Source organism: Uranotaenia lowii, chromosome 1 (assembly GCF_029784155.1).
Source record: "Uranotaenia lowii strain MFRU-FL chromosome 1, ASM2978415v1, whole genome shotgun sequence".
NCBI lineage: Eukaryota > Metazoa > Arthropoda > Insecta > Diptera > Culicidae > Uranotaenia > Uranotaenia lowii.
In genome coordinates, this window is record NC_073691.1 from 8,482,431 (window position 1) to 8,499,705 (window position 17,275).

General features: G+C 36.9%; 2 protein-coding genes across 6 annotated transcripts in view; one reads left to right on the top strand and one right to left on the bottom strand.

Moving 5' to 3' along the window:
• LOC129739591 (glutamine-dependent NAD(+) synthetase) overlaps nucleotides 1–17,275 on the bottom strand; it is a 123,362-nt gene that overhangs the window by 70,352 nt on the left and 35,735 nt on the right. For both annotated transcript variants that reach the window (XM_055731068.1, XM_055731069.1), the window contains one exon: nucleotides 6,745–6,772. The gene's annotated coding sequence lies outside the window, so the exon portion shown is untranslated. The remainder of the gene's footprint in view (nucleotides 1–6,744; nucleotides 6,773–17,275) is intronic.
• The window catches only part of LOC129739589 (cytosolic carboxypeptidase 2), an 89,408-nt gene that overhangs the window by 36,731 nt on the left and 35,402 nt on the right, over nucleotides 1–17,275 (top strand). For all 4 annotated transcript variants that reach the window (XM_055731065.1, XM_055731064.1, XM_055731063.1 and 1 more), the window contains 2 exons: nucleotides 6,969–7,150; nucleotides 16,696–16,848. In XM_055731065.1, the coding sequence (XP_055587040.1) occupies nucleotides 6,969–7,150; nucleotides 16,696–16,848 (335 nt within the window). The remainder of the gene's footprint in view (nucleotides 1–6,968; nucleotides 7,151–16,695; nucleotides 16,849–17,275) is intronic.

A 17,275-nucleotide genomic window follows, 5' to 3' on the forward strand; every position in this document is an offset into this window, starting at 1 on the left:
GAATCCGATTTAAAATTTGGACCTGTTCGGTTTTATGATTTTTGACCGCTTTCCAGAACTAGACCAGAGTTATAGAAAAAAAAACAACAACAAAGATTTTTTTCCATACTTCCTAAATCATTAGGAAATTTCGTTTGACAATTTTAAAACAAATTTAGCAGAAAAGCGTTACCGAAAATGAAATCAACAGACTCAATTCCGAATTTTTCTTCCGAAGGTGGTTCCATAGAGTGCCTCTACAGAGTGGCTCCAGAGACTAAGTCACTCTCTGGAGCCACTGTTTTCATGGCCTTTTGGGTATCGTTTCGAAACATGTAAACGAATGTCCACAAAGATATTGTTAATACAGGTTTCTCTTTGTTGATTATATCATTTTGATAAAAATAAAAGCTAAGATCACACACTCTTTCAAACAACGAAAACAGCGTAACCAGTTGGTAATGTTTTTTTTCGTTGGTACCTACCATCGAACGATTAAACAGTAACGTGATTTGCATCAATTTGCAGCAAGAGTGAATAAAAATACAAAAACAGTAAAATGCACACGGCAGGGAAAATCGGTGATCTTATCGTAACTTTTCTTTACGTGAATGTGAGAATTGTTGGGAAAATGATTGCTGTCAAGTAACGTTTATTTCTGACTGCAAAATGTTCAGATTCCATTTATTGTTTTCAAAATTTGGTTATTACAAATTCAGAATATTTCAATCAATTTCGATGAAAATATTTTATTAGAAGGCGGGCAAAAGCTGGATTGACCATCGAACAACAAAAAACTAATATGAAACCAATAAATCAATAAAATCTTAGAATCAAATTGTTATTTATGAAACAAGTTGCAAAAAGTAGATTTTTTCATCATAAGTCGTACGTACATTATGGATACGAGTGCTGGAAAATTTGACCATACACAAGTTTTTGCTTTCATTTCTTCTAACTTCATTATTTTCATAATTTATTAATCTTAATTAATAATTAATTAATAAATTCTACCCGTTTATTTTCCCCATCTTTCATTTCTTTTATTTCGTCTATAGAAGGAAATAATTTTTCCTCGATAAGGCCGATAAAATTACGTAATTATTTATTTTTTAAGGAATTTTAACACATCCAAGCTCAAAAATGTAAAATTTGAAGTTTTCAGTAAAATATTTTAACGAAAATTTGGAAATTTTGCTCGTTTATTTTGTATGCAAATCTTAAACAAAAAAAATTGTTCTAGATCCCCAGATCGATTTTTTTCCTGAATAGTGCGCGTTTGGTAGGAGAGAGTCTCCTCTAAAATGTGGCAGATTTTCAGAGATGTCGACTTTTTTTCATGAAATTGCCCTTTGAAGAAATATTGTGAAAAAAAAATCTTATGTTCAAATAATCACAATGATTAAGAAGCTCTTTCTAAAAAAAATTATGAGAAAAAATTGGTGGCTTCTGGATTACGATGAATCTATTATTGAATTTGACACGAATCGGTATTCCAGTTTGCAATTTTTAAACGTTGTTTAAATAAACGATATTCCTGATGATCTACAATGCATTTGTTAAAAAAATATAAACATATAAGTGTGAGTGAGATGCAAAAAATGTATTTACGGCTTGAAGCGCTCTACATTTTTTGATAAAGAGACTTACTGGGAAAATTAAAATAATAAATTTTTTCTGGCTCATTTTTTATTAACTGAGGAATCTCTTATTGCATTTGTCCTATTTTTGGTCCAATCTCTTTACTACCTGTACCGTTTATCTGCTTAAATTTTTTTCGAGAACAAATACCGAAATTCACCAAAATGTCTCAACCAGCGAAATATTGGCACTGCCCTATAACCGACATACGAAACATGGAAAACTCGACTGTGCAACACTTTACAAAAAAATTAAAAAAATAAATTTTAAAAAAATTAAAAAAAAAATTAAAAAAAATAAAAATTAAAAAAAATTAAAAATAAAAAAAAATAAAAATAAAAAAAAAATAAAAATAAAAAAAAAATAAAAATAAAAAAAAAATAAAAATAAAAAAAAAATAAAAATAAAAAAAAATTAAAATAAAAATAAAATAAATAAAAATAAAAAAAATAAATAAAAATAAAAAAATAAATAAAAAAAAAATTAAATAAAAAAAAATTAAATAAAAAAAAATATAAAAAAAAATTATAAAAATAAAAATAAAAAAAATTTCAAAAAATAAAAATAAAAAAAAATAAAATTAAAAAACGATAAAAAAAATTTTAATTAAAAAAATAAAATATATAAAAATAAATAAAAATAAAATTTTTATTTTTTTTTTATTACGAACCCCTTGGAGACAAGGCGTAAGGCTTTGAATTCTCATACATCTGTTGAAATATACAATTTTTTACGATATTTCAAACCCAGTTCTTGATTTTTTTTCCAAAAACTTAAATTTTACCATAAGAAAGGAATCCACTTTCACTTCCATATGCTATTTAAGTTTTTGGCGATCATTTCATCTGCTAAATGGAATTGAATAATTCTGTAATTTCTGTAATTCTGTAATTGTCAGTGTTCTGTCGAGGTTTTCGTTGTTTCATCATATTCCCTCCGTGTTATGGAGAAAGAGTTGAGTATGGTGAATTTCATGCCCTTAGATAGAGAATAATCACGGAATCTATTCATACATCATTTCGACCTCAATGCATAAGTTAAATTATTTTTATCTCGTTAGTAAAACTATAAAAAAAAATTAATGATTCAATTTCTTGGTTGGAGATCAATAAAGTGATTTCCATCGAATTTTTTGTCATGCAGCAGAGTGACATAAATATGACACAATTCGAACAATTTCCAAGTGTTGTTCTCCGAACTCGGTACTTTCACATCTTTAGGCATCACCGTTTGATTGTTTGTATTATGGAGGATTGTATGTAAGATTTTACCATTTCTACATTGGGGTCAACCTTGCCAAATCAATTTAACATATGGTATAAATCGATCAAATTTCAAGTGACTTTAAAAAAATGTGCTTGTATAAGGAGCCCACTTCCATTTTCAAATGAGAAGGAACGTTCCCAAGCCATATAATGTTCCCATACAACATGGTATGTTTATACATAACGATATGATTTGTGGTGCTTGAAAATCCTTCCTATTTTGAAAAAAAAAAGTTTTCATACAAAATTAACGTAACGTACAGGTGACTCTCGATGTCCGCGAGTTCGAGCCCAAGAGTAAACATCGATCACAGTTGTACCGGATAAGTGCTTCAATGACTGTCCGCCAGCTGCATCGTTGAAATAAGTCGCGAATGACGTAAAGATGTTAAAACGACTATAATCGAAACAAAAAAACAGTAAAATTGGCTCTCTTGTATGGCTCTTTTGGATCTAAGGCATCTTTCGTTTAAAATAATTTTGACTGTTTCCGAGTTTTAGAAAAAAGTAAGTAACATGTTTCTGAAACTTTCAATAAATCTTCTATGGATTTTTTTTTTTAAAATTTACTCGATAACCATAGACATATTACTTGACATATCGCATAAATAATTTTTGAAACTGTGATACAACAACATTGAGGGGTGGGGAAAACAAATCCGCACCATCTGCTTCTGCCTACCAAGTGGATCGATTCTCGTGTATAGAGATAAAACACCGAAAATAGTTGACAAACGAAATTTATCCGCCTTGTCCGTGAGTCCGTTCCCTAGAGACAAAAAAAAAACAACAACCCAGAGCGTGGGTGAGTCGCAGCCTAGCGTCGCTTCATGCCCCGAAGAATTGTTGTTGTCGTGTTTTTTTTCTGTTTTTGTTTAAACTTTTTTTCCCCATGTATATGCTGTTGCAGACAATTTGGGAAAGTTCAGAACAAAACGCGACGACAACGACGACGGATCAAGATGAAGAATTTTGCAAAAAAACAGAGAGAACGAAAAAAAAACGAACAAAAATTTATCGCCGGCAGCATCCACCGTTCACAAAATGCACGAGCAGTTTTTGGTCGCGCTTGATGCGAATCAAGTAATAAAAAACTTTAAGGTTTGTATGGTTGTGTGTATGATTTACACGATACGTGATATTTTATTATTTGCCAGTTAATGACTAATTTTTTCTGACGACACTTGCAGGGATAATGGACAAAATTTTTGACATAATTAAAAAAAACAAATAAACGCCCGCGCGTTTGGACAAAGAAAGTATCGCTTGCGAAGTGATGCTGTGAATTAATGTGTGAAATAAAGTTGAGACAATTTTTTACAGTGTTCTCAAGAGAAAAGTTTCTAGCAGGTGTGCAGGGATGAGTGATATCTGCCTGCCCCAAAATTCCTCGATAGATTCGATGCTGCTAACAACATGGAGCTGCTACTAACGTCGTCGCGTCGTCGTCGTTGGGTATCCGGTGATATTAATTGATATTTTGTCAAAGGTCAATAAGTGCTAAAGCAAGCAAAATGTGTCAGCTGGGGCTAATCGTTTTGTCCGGATCGAGCTCACGAGCACGCCGGAAGAAAAAACAACAAACGGAAAACTTATTAGTATGGCAGCGTAGTTTCATTGCTGCGCGGTTGCCCATTAATAATGACATCGTTGTCCTGAATTCGTTTCCAGTGAATTACTCTTGGGAGTCGTTGAGGGACAAAAAAGATTTCCCATTTCCGGGCAGTAGTTTATGGGCCCTCCCCTGCCAGTCTAGGGTGTCACGTTCAGCCGACAATGTTAATCATCACGAAAAAGACGGCGTGGCCGGCGTTTGGTCAAGTTGGTTTAGCGATGGCATATTATAAGTGGCATTTGCAGTTTGTGGTGAACATTTTCATAATTTATTATCGTTTCTGAGCCGAACAACTGACAAACGAGAGCGCGTCGTCGACATGTTTCGATCCAGAAGTCAGTGGTGGATTTTTATTTCTCCTCTAAACAGCTGGCTGAGTGACATTTTAATCATTAATTTAGAACGTCACAAACGAATTTGGCAGGTTTGCCCAATTTAAATGCATAAATTTACGACAAATGGGAAGCTGAACAGAATTTGAACAGGGCCGATTATCAAAAGGTACCCTCGATCCAACACAAAACAAAACATATTCTGCAGCCTCAATCTCAGTGTTAGGAGTTTCAGTAGGAACCTTTAGGAGCATAGGAGGTGTAGGACAATATCGTCACCCACAATGCTGGCCTAGCATCTTCCAGGGTTCACCTTCTCAAACTTAACCCCTCAAAAATCTCTCCATCGTGGATATCTCTGCATCTACAGGTGAAGCTCACTCAAAGCGACTCATATACCCAAGCTTTTTTTGAAACTATCAAATCAGAAAGCAGAAAATCATATCGAAAGTCAAACATTGAATTTAAAAACTGCAAATAATTCATTCTTAAAAGGCTTAGTCAAAAAATCTAGTTTTAAAATATCTCTCTAAGTTCAACCCTTGCGTAATTTGTTTCCTTTCTAGGTAAATGCTTGGTAAAGTGACATTTAAACTATCAATTTATACCCAATTGCGAGAACGTCATATCTGATCTACTAGTTACATTTGCTGCATAATTTAAGTGAAATCGTTGTTTATGATTCAACAGGAATAAATGTTGTAGCCAAATTAAAAGTGTATTCCGGACCAGTTGTAGATACATTGAAAATTAGATGGATAGCTTCCGAAAGTACGGTTTAGAACCCAAATATCAGTAGGTACGTACTCTCAGCTGATTTCAGCCCCGAAGGTAATCCGACTAAATCTGCAAACACACAAACCTGCCATTTGTGGGCGTTGAATCAAAAACCCTTGGTCGAGTAGGATTGGATTGGAAAAGCTTAAGCATTAAATCGGACAGCGATGGGGGGATATGCAATGGGTGGGTGCTGGGCTGGGTGGATGAAAACATATCACGGCAGAAAGAACACCACCCGCACTTGGCCGGCACTACTAACATGCATGTCCAAACGAAATGTACATCATTAGTCTCGGCCGACCGAGAAACTGTTTGACCGGTGCAGGACGCGATGGCCGGATGGGAAAGATTTATATCGCTCTCGTCGGTACCTTCATCCCGTCATCAACGAACGTTTCTCGTTGTCGTTTTTCTTCTCTTTTCCTGAAGCAATGGGCGATGCTTTAGCGACTTCGTCTAGCTGCCTGCCTATCAACCTATGTACCTATGAGTTTTCACAAGGAAACTCTTACGTCGGCAGCAGTGTCTAGTTTTTCTATTCGTTTGGTTTTCTTCCTATTCACATTTAATGAGGGATTGACTATAAACAACGTTAGACTGAATAATTTTGAGAATTTTAATTGTGGTCGACATCCTTGGGAGATCAAAATTACGGTTAATTTTGCGTACAGTTGTGGCTCCAGAGATTAGTTTTCAATAGCAATGACTATCATAAATCTATCCACCTAACCCTAATTTTTGATTTAAAGAACCATTTACGATGTCAAGTGTACTTTTCTGCTCTCTTTTGATACTAAATATTAAAAAAAAATTCAAAAAACACAAATATCTTTTTTACAGAATGGCTCCAGAGAGTAACTCAATAGAAAGAAATGTTTTTCACAAAAGCTATTACGGTATATTTTTTCCCTGTGAGTTCTTCAGAACTGACGTCATCCATGGACGTCCCCCATCGGTTTTAGTTTGAGAGTGCACTGCACTTTGCCTAGTGCCTATCTGGGCAGTGGGTGATGGGTGAACAAATGAACGGGTGTACCAAAGCAGAGTTGATTTATAGGGGAATTCCTTTTCCTTCGAGGGTCGGCTGCATTATTTTCTAAGACTGTTTGTTCGTTAGTTGCTATCTACATACCTTTTACTTGTGGCTAGTTGAAAGAATCCTGAAAGAAACAGAAAAAAGCAACGTTAGCTGATGTGTGAATCAAGCATTAACATTCTCAACACATGTGAAAGAGTTATGTATAAACTTTATGTAATTTTCCCTTGTTAGCAAACAAATCAATATTAGAGTATTTCTGACCACACTGATTGTTTTTGTTTATTGTTTTTCTGTCTCTTTCCTCATTTTCCCTCCAGCCGGCTACCTCGGCAGTTTCCTGTCCAACAGCCTCAAAACCAACCAGCTGGAGGTCAACACCGACTCCAAGACCCTGCGGCCGATCGCTCGGCTTAAGGAACCACGGGAACTTTTCGCACTGCCCAAGGAGCGGGACTATGACTGCCCCCAGCAGGCCCCCCGATGGCCGATCGAGTGTCAGGTTAGTTTATCCAGTCCTATCGGAACGTGAAACAATGTATCTATTCAAAATTGCTAGGTTATTTCCGTTGAAGTTTCCACATACTAAATGTTGACCTTCAGGTATCAGAATGGGGGTAGGCTTAATAGCGGCATGTTGACCTTAGCTTACAGAGAGTTAAAGGTAAACACAAAATTGACCTCATTGGCATTGAGAAACCGAGAAAAACAGTCGATCTCTAACAATTGATCAAGCGCTTCCTTCAAACGCATTTCGATGGGTTGCCAATACTTTTTTTTTTTTTTTTTTTTTTTTTTTTTATGGCGTTTAAATAGCTCGGGGAGCTGACGCTGGAAATGAAAATTAGAATAGTTTGGAGAAGAAAATTTAAAGTTTAGAGAAGGCAGCGTAGAATAGTAAGCGATCTTGAGACGTTGGTTAAACCATCAAGCACTTCATTATATCCATGGAATATGGATAAAATGCAGTTCAAGATAATAAACCAACCCCTCCCGATACCAGTTGGAGGAAGGACATGGGCGGGTTCGAGACTGGCCTCTACATACTCCCCACGCATCTAACTACATTTAATTTTTGTGTTATTAAAGGCATCATTTTAACTTATCTTATATGTTTTTCCTTCCTTCGTCGTCGTCTGTTGAACGTCTGCTTCGTGTCTCCGCCCCAATTCCACTGGTATGTGTGATGGGTTTCGTGATAGTTGTCTCGGGATCCAGTCATCATATGACTCCGAATCGTATGCGCAGGGGTATATGAAAATAAAAGAAAGAGAAAAGGAGAGGAAAGAGAAATATAAAGGAAGGAATTAGTTCTTGCATGAAGTAATTGAAGTGTTATTTGCTGTTTTTCCCTAATTTTTTGCCTTTCATTTTCTAAATTTTGAAATTTTTGTTTTTCTTTTTAGAGTTTTTCCATTTCATTGCTAATCATACTATTTTACCAAAATATGGATGTGAGAGTTTGTTTTGCTTTTTGGATGCGCTCTTATTAACTTATTAACTTACTAGCTGATCTACCCGGCCTTGCTCGGGTTTGCACAAAATATAAATCAAAATGAGTCGTTTGACTTTGCAAGCCTATTTCAAACTAATAAAAATTCTAGCTCAAATTAATAGTAGAAGTAAGCTACCTTATTCCTATCACAACATCACAAAATCATGAAAATTTACCAGAATATGGATATAAGAGCACATCTTACCGTACCCTACCTACCTCACATAGTTGAATGTTAAAATCCATCATAATTTACAAAAAATCTACATAGGGGTTCTATTAAAATATACCGCATGCCTATTGTAAAATGCCCGAAATCAGTAATTAGGACTACCTACTCATTGTTATTCTTCAAAACCGTACATTCTAATATATACTTCCATAGATGAATTTCAAACTAAACCGAAAAACGTAAAGATTTGCTAAAAATGAATAATTAAATAAAAAGCAAAAAAAAAACGTCTTACCAAATGAAATATAACATTTTCCAACAACAGCATTCCCATCCAATGAGCCTCTAGTTCTTGTAAAATGCTTGATTTAAGAATAAGCCAACGAAATTCATAAACCGCAAATACACACTTACTAGAGCATTGGGGAGGCGAATACCATAACCTTTACCTAACATCGTAATACTTTTCACACGTTTTCTCTATTTTTAATTCTACAAGACTAAACCATCTAACTACCTAACCAAACGAATTATGCCCTATTGAAAGTATCAACTTTTATTATGGTAAATTGTGATACTTTCACTACCAAATGTTGCGATTGTTCTGCGGAAGGGAGGGCAAGTGTTTCAACTCCCATTCATCTTATCAACATGGATCATGAAAAAAAAAATAAGACATCTTTGAACCTACTGCTGAATTTAAACTAAATAAAGATGTCCAGCTCCTCTTCTAATTTAGGCCATATTATGACACCATGTTTAACAAGATTGTGTGTAACGACACTGTCAGGAAAATGATGGGTTGATCCATCATTTTCACAAACATACACACCGCAGCCGTTAACCCATTGCAACTTAGGGTACGGGCATTTCAATGGGTTGCCAATACTGTTTCAGAAATAAAAAAAATATATAGGGGAGAATGAGGATACTTGATCCCTGGGGATACTTGATTCCTTAGCTATATCTCGAAACTGGAATGTCTTACGAAGATCAAATGTTCTAGAAAAATGTGCCAAAATGAGCAAAATAACAATTCTTGCAGTTTAAATTTTTTTAACAAAATAATTGTTTGAGTAATTGAACTTTGTTTGAAAAATTTCACAAAATGTAACTTGAAGATCTTTTTTCATCACTTTAAAATGTTCCTTACATGGGAAAATTATGAAAAAAACATTTGTTCCAATGTATCAATCGTTCGAGCGTAAAATCAACTTCATAATGCCATATTTTCAAAGCAATGGAAAACTCTCAACTTTTTTCAGAAAAAGTTTTCTAAAATGTTGATTATGGGTACAATTGATCCCTAGAGTTGGGTTACAATTGATCCCCCTTCCAAACGGCATATTCTTCTTCTGAATTGATCGTTTTGATTGCTGATTACGAAATTACTAATATTTATCCAAAAACTAACATTTATCAAACAATTGTCTGAAGAAAAGAGCAAAAATAATTAATATTCTATTTATTATAAAAAAAGGCGCCTTTAAGTATGCAATGTTATTAGCGTTGAGACAAAGTTATAGAATTTTCTTCTTATGTCTGCTATAAATTGTGAAATGAGAACAAACATGACCAAAATAGTCAATTAACATTCTATCTTGGGGTTTTGTTTGATTTTTATACAAGGATTAGGGCTTCCTGAATAAAAGATCAAGTCTCCTTAAATAGGGGATCAAGTCTCCCCTAACTTCAGAAAAATCGCAATTTTTTACTCCCACGAAAATGCTTCTAGTTCATCAACGGGTTCAAGTATCGTTCTAATTTTTGGAGCATAGAAACTTGAAGTTACAAGCTGTCAGAAAATGTCAAAGACGGCGAGTTGCTAAATTTTTCCAAAAAGATATGGTGAAAATAAGAAAAGGGGATCAAGTATCCCCACTCTCCCCTACTTATCTCCAATAGTCCTGTTTCGGTATACTTACGTTCGCGTGCGCCTTTAAAAACACAATCCACAAACAAAAATCGCTTTCGAATGCGTCCGTCTACGCGCTACCTGCAGAGTTCTTCCAGCTGATTGCCATAAAGCCGGCCAAAATTAGCATGTTTCGCACATCAAATTCGTATGGGGGATGTCGGTGCTTATTTTTTTTATTGAAATCCGCGACTACCGGTGAGATTTCCCTCTCTAGTAGTGGTACTAGGTATTGTTATTATTGTGTTTACTCCACAAACCGGACGCGGCTTCACTGATGATCGGTTTGTTTTTTTTTCGTACTTTTCAGCGGTTAAACAAGCGTGTTTGTATGCACGACGACGCACGGCTGCTCGAGATTTTGTTTCAAAATTCGAAACAGGTTGCGTTTTCTTTAATTCCATTTATCCTTTATTTTTATTTTATGCCATTCGCCCGGCTCAGATTTTCCGAAACAATGTCAGAGAGATACCGGTCCGGTCTTCAGTGAAAATTTGCCGTGTGCATCGATCGTTTGGTTTGTCATTTTCTCGATTTGCCAATTCCCCGTGCGCTCGTGAAAATCGCGAATCGGTTAGGAGGAACGTGTCCTCTATTTTCAAACAGATGAGGATGACGCGAGTTTCTATCTTTTTTTCTTGGAGGTTTCAACGCCACTGCTCGCTAGTCGGAGTTTATGATGGCAGACCAAAAGAGGTTGAAAAAATGTGCGTGTCTGGTAGGTGTCAAAGTTTTCTATCGCTCGTAACACTTAAACCGATCTCGTGTAAAATTTTATTAAGACTAAACTAAACTTTAAGTTGGCATGATTTTTAGCAAGATAAACCAATTAGATAGTTGATTTCACTTTCAATAATGTTTTTTTTTGTATTTGATGAAAAATGAATCCTATGGATTTTCACGACAATACTGCTTAAAACTTTGAGCAATTTTTATGGACAGTCCTTTTTCATGTCCTTCAACCTTAAATTCAAATAAATCAAAAGTTTTGAACAAGAATCCGATTTTGAAAGGTTACTTTCTTATTTTACGGTATAACTCGAAAAATAAATGTTTTAGAAATTTGACGCTAAAGATTGAATGTTATGAAACGGTATTTTACACAAAATTGTCGAATATAAAAGAGAATAGAGCAACGCATAGTAGGGAATTTTTGTACCCAAAATTCCAAATACGATTAACAATTCCAAGAAAGTTAAAAGTTATGATGAAGCATTTCCAAAAATTATTGCATTTTTTCTTTTTTAATTCAACTTTAGTCATCGTATGTATTCTAATTTATGCAATTCTTCTCAATGCTTAGGTTAAAATGCTCGTCAACCTTTGAATTCTGAATTTAGAGGTACATATTCAAATTACGACTGGACGATCATTGGGATTTCCTTTCAAAATATTTGATTCCTTTGATTTTCTAGCCTTAATTTCTGAAATACAATAAAATATTTAATTTGTAATTCTGAAACATTACTTCACAAGATTTTTAATTAAGATCATGAAATGCAAAAGTCGTTTTTTTTCGCAATGTACTTTATCAGTAGCATACAAATTTCTTACTGAAGCCTAATTTCGTCTATACTGAACTTTGGACCGATGGCCGGTAGAAGTAATAATCCCTACAAAAAGTTTAATAAAAAAAAATCCTAACGATAATGTCACAAAGATATGACAGAACAGTATTAAATTTGGCACTAAATAATGAGTTTTACTAGTCGATCCATGGTTTGCAGGAGGAAAGGGTCTTTCATAGATGAGGTAACAGATGGCCAATAAATGAGTACGAGTAAGTCAATCCTTAACTTTTAAGAGGATTAAGATTATTTTTAACCATTTTGTTTATAAACCGAAAAGAGCAAAAAACTTCTATCAATCGATTTCGATGAACATCTCAAACTCATCAATTCACACACACCTACCCATAATACAACATCAGGCTGCTCACATAATGGCAGTTCGATAAACTTTATCCGTGTGCTGGGTGTGTTATTTTTAACCGAGCCGCGACTGAAGAAAGATTAAGCTCCACAAGAAATGGTCAATCAGCTGCTAACTTTCAGATCCATTTCTCACTAGAACAAACTCAATTCGAACCGAAGTTTTTGCTGCTCCCATTCTTAATCGAATCACCTTTTCCATTTTCTGCCGTCGTCGTCGTGTTCTCAATGTGCTATCTAGAGTAACTGTTATCGTTTCATCATCGCAAAGCAGCGAGCCATTTTCCCAAGCTCTTCTAGTAGTTATCAAAGAAAAACATCAACTCAAAGTGGATTTCGGGCGTCATCGTCGTTGAAATCGATCGGCCATAGAGAAAGTTCGACTAAATTGTTATGTTAATATTCGTCGGACCTACATTTACCAGTAGAAGAGAGAGCCACTTTCGTTACCGGTCGACCAGTGTGGATTGTTTCTAATTCTGATTTATGACCCTTCGCCGGGACACGATAAGAGGTACCTTCCTCCCTAACTACCCAAAGGTAGAAATTTTGGTGGGCCGTTTTGAATTACAAATTACTGTCTGGAGAAATCGTTGGTCGTAGGCTTTTTCTTCCTGCTACTTTTGCATCGAGTTCCAAGTCTTTGTTGCCGACTTTCCGAAAACTTTTCCAGAACATTTCTCCGGAATCATCATGATGAGAGGATGAAGATTGGCTCGAAGCACTCGAAACTAAAATTAGTCCTCCCTCCTCCTCTCGATATGGGAGTAGGTACTTTCTTTGACCCGGATGAAATTGCTTTACGTGACCTGCATTACGTTCACAACATCCGGGTTGACTTTTAATGCTGCTCTGGATCATGTTGAACGATAGTGATGGAGATAATTAGGAAAAACACAAGAATCGTGGCTTGTGTGTAGCATTCAACAATTTTGAGCACGCTATACATTGTCACGAAAACTTGCAGGGTAAGAACGTTGTACTGCATTGAAAATTCGTTGACAAGGTATTGGCAATACATGTTACATTACTACCATTTGGAGTCCATTCCGAAGTAATCGGGTTGACAATATTTTTTTGTCCAAAAGCTGCAGGAAAACTTTCATTCTTTGATAATTTTTTTTAATGTGAACAAAAAGTGTTTTATTTATTTTATTGACAAGTTTTTCGTCTCACAATGATGCACATAATTCCTAAAATTCACTCTGTCCAATGAAACCGTTGTACAATTTTCCGGACATCCCACATTCGCATGATTAAGCTTAACTGGATCTAACTACTTAGCTCGTTGTACTCCTGCTCGTCTCATTCCTACTGGATCCGTAGCAAACACCTGTTTTGCAGTACAGTCGTTCGGTATTCTCGAATTATGTCCTGCTCAGCGTATCCGGCCAGCGTTCGCCACCTTCTGTATACTGGGTTCGCCGAAGAGTCGCGCGAACTTGTGGTTCATCCTTTACCTACACACTCCGTTCTCCTGCACACCGCTCAAGATGGTTCTTAACACTCGTCGCTCGAATTCTCCTAGTGTGAGCAGGTCCTCCTCGAGCAATATCCACGTCTCGTGTTCGTAAAGGACAACCGGTCTAATGAGCGTCATATACCTAATGGTGGCAATTCGTGCGAGGGTTAAGTCTTTTCGACCGCAGTTGCTTGTGGAGTCCATAGTATATACAACTCCCGCTGATAATTCACTGTCGGATCTCACGGGCTGGTGTCATTGTCTGCGGTCACCAGTGAGCCGAGATATACAAAGTTTTCAACTATCTCCAGCTCGTCGCCGTCGATCGTGACCTTGTTACTCGACAAGCGGGCTCGGTTGGTCTCGAAACAACAGGCCATCATATAGTTCGTCTTGGATGTGTGATTCATCAACCCGACCCTTCCTGCTTCGCGTTTCAGTTTGCGGTAGATTTTCTCTACCGCCGCAGATGATTTGCCGACTATATCAATTTCATCGCCAAAGCAGATAAGTTAACTGGATCTGTTGAAAATCGTGCCCCGCATTTAGCTCACCGCTCGTCGAATAACACCTTCGAGCGCCACGTTGAACATCATGCAGGATAGACTATCGCCTTGGCGAAGCTCCCTGCGCGATTAGAATGAACTCGTTAATTCACCCGAAATCCGCACACAGCACTGCGTGCCATCCATTGTCGCCTTGATCAGTCCGGTCAGCTTCATGGAAAAGCCGTTCTTGTCCATGAATTTTCATAGCTCGTCACGGTCGATCGTGTCGTATGCGGCTTTGAAGTCGATGAGTAGATGGTGCGTGGGGACTTGGTGTTCATGGCACTTTTGGAAGATTTGCCGTAGTGTGAAGATCTATTCTGTATTCCTGATGACTTCACACGAATCTTGTGGCATTAGGCGGTGAAGTAGGATTCAGAACAGCACTTTATAGGCGACATTGAGGACAATGGTTGCTCGGTAGTTCTCACAATCCAATTTGTCGCCCTACTTGTAGATGGGGCATATTACCCCCTAGCTGTTCTGTGTCCCAGATCCGGATCATATGATGTTCACTACGGAGAGTTTTGGGCGCATCTTTACCATCATTGGATAGTGATCTAATTCGATGTTGGCGCCTCGATAGGATCTGACGTAGAAGTGCCGGCTGTCTAGTTGATGATGCTAATGTTGAAGACCCGACTTTTGATCCTCAACATTCGTGGATCGATCGACCACCACCGAATCAAACGCTTTTGAATTTTCCTTATCGTTACAAAAGCTGTTCCAAGATCGGGTGTGTTGCCGCAGCTCTGGTAGATGGTATGACCATCTCGGAACGTACGTACCGTTGAGCTCTTCTAGCATACCTCCTGCAGCGCTACGAAGTCGAATTTGCGGCTCTTCAATTCGTTGAATTCGTTGGAGAACACGCGGGTACTGATGTTCGAAAATGTCTCAGCAGTTGCGTTCGGATCAGAAAGATCGAGCTCAACATTTGATGGATTCAAGGACGAGGGAGATAGCTTCGAAATTCACGTTCTTGAAATCTTGGTAGAAGGATGAGACGAAGAATTGGTAGGTAAAATTGTTAGGACTGCATTGCTTTTTATCAGAATTTTGATCTTATGATAGTCTCTCCAACTTTTGAAAGACGGATACATATATCAGGATTTTTAGGAGTGTTCATTTTATAAAACGGACACCTAGATGTTACGATAAAAAGTTTACGTTTAACCCAAATTTGGTGAAACTGATTTCATCGTGTATAAAAGTTTGTTGATAAAGCACTGGCATTTTTTTTGTGAGAAAGCGACGTAAAGTGGGACGAATTGATAAAGAAACCCGTGTTTTTATAATTCAAAAGTACTGCTCAGATGGACAATTGTGTAGAAATATTGCAAAGCTTGTGAAACTATAAAAGTCTGCGGTTTATCAAATCGTCAGGAAGTTTGGAGAACAATATACTCTTGAAGATTTGCCAAGATCCGAAACCAGAAGAGGCACAGTGAATTCACAAATCGAGAAGAAATGTGTTAAGCTTTTGTTGTCACATGAATACAACTCTGTTCGAAGAATTGCCAAGAAACTGAAAATTTCCGTTGGGACCGTCCAAAACATAAAACGAAGGAAGCACATTAAGACCTATAGGAAGCAGAGACATCCTAAACGGAGCGCGGAACAGCACGAACGAGCGGAGAAGCGATGTCGGAGACTGGATACGATTTTGAAGAAGCAAAGTAACCGTTGCATTTCGATGGACGATGAAACTTATTGCAAACTGGACACAGCCGCACTTCCTGGGCCTCAATTTTTCAACGCAATTGTTGATAAACGATCCATTGAAATCGAAAAGTTTGGCAAAAAAGTGCTTGTTTGGAAAGCTATCTGCACTTGCGGAAAAAGAAGTTCGCCATATTTCACAACAGGTACAATCAATGGTTGATATTGTCGTAAGGAATGCATCGAAAAACGCCTTGTCCCCCTTTATCGTCATCATACAAGCCCACCATTGTTCTGACCTGACCTTGCTTCCGCACACTACGCTTCAGCTACTCTCAAACTACTGAAATCCTTCTTCAAGATATGTTTTGTTGAGAAAGATAACAATCCGCCAAATTGTCCTGAGCTGCGCCCGGTAGAGCATTACTGGGCAATCATCAAGCGTAATCTACCGGAGGATGGAAGAGAAGCACAGTCCATCGACGAGTTCAAGAAAATGTGGACAAAAGCCAACCGAAAAGTCAAGCCGGAAACTGTAAAGAGGCTTATGAGGGGAGTTCGAAGAAAAGTGCACCAATTTAATCGTTGAAAATTTTTGCTTAAATTTCTCACTTTCTTCTTGTTCTGGATTAGTTTTGCAATGTTGTACAGAAAATTCTATGTAATTTGGTCAATAAATGAATAAAATATCGTCAAAACAAAGTTTCCGTTTATAAAATAAACACTCCTTAGTCAACGTCTTGAAAATTTAAATTTCTGTGTTTCATGTGTGCCAATACACTTTTAAAAGATTTCAATTTTCATCTATAATTTTTTACAATGTCACTTATAGCTTTCGTTATATTTTCTCCCATATTCACAGGTCCAGGAGGAGCGAATCTACCACATTGCCTACGCGCCGGAATCGCCGGAACCGTACTACCAGCCCACGGGCAAGGAACTGCAGCCGCGACCCGTGGGAGAGGAAAACGGTGTAATCGTCTTCAACTACAACCCAACGAGTGCGGTACATTATGTAAGTTCAGTGTGTCCCTCTTCGTGGCGGATGGACTGAAGAAGCTTTGCTGCTGCCGTTGTTGTTGGTTGTTGTTACTGTTTATGTTTTGATTTGAAGAAGGAATAATCTTGCGAAAAAAACGAGATTCGGGAGTGATATGCTGTTGTTGTTGTTGGCTAAGCTTTCCAAATTTTCTGCAATCTTTAAAAAAATGAGTGCTTTTCTTAAATTTCTTCAATTATTTCTGACATCCGACTTTGACTAACACACATATGTATAAGAATTCAATGCTAAAATATCTATTAATAATCGAACAAAATGAAAATAATCAAAACTACACATTTAATATCACAACAGTGGTTGCAGTGTCAGGTTCATTCCCGAGTAACTGTATAGTTTTCTGTTATAAACCATCCAAAGAACTGCTCGGAAAAAAATCAACGAA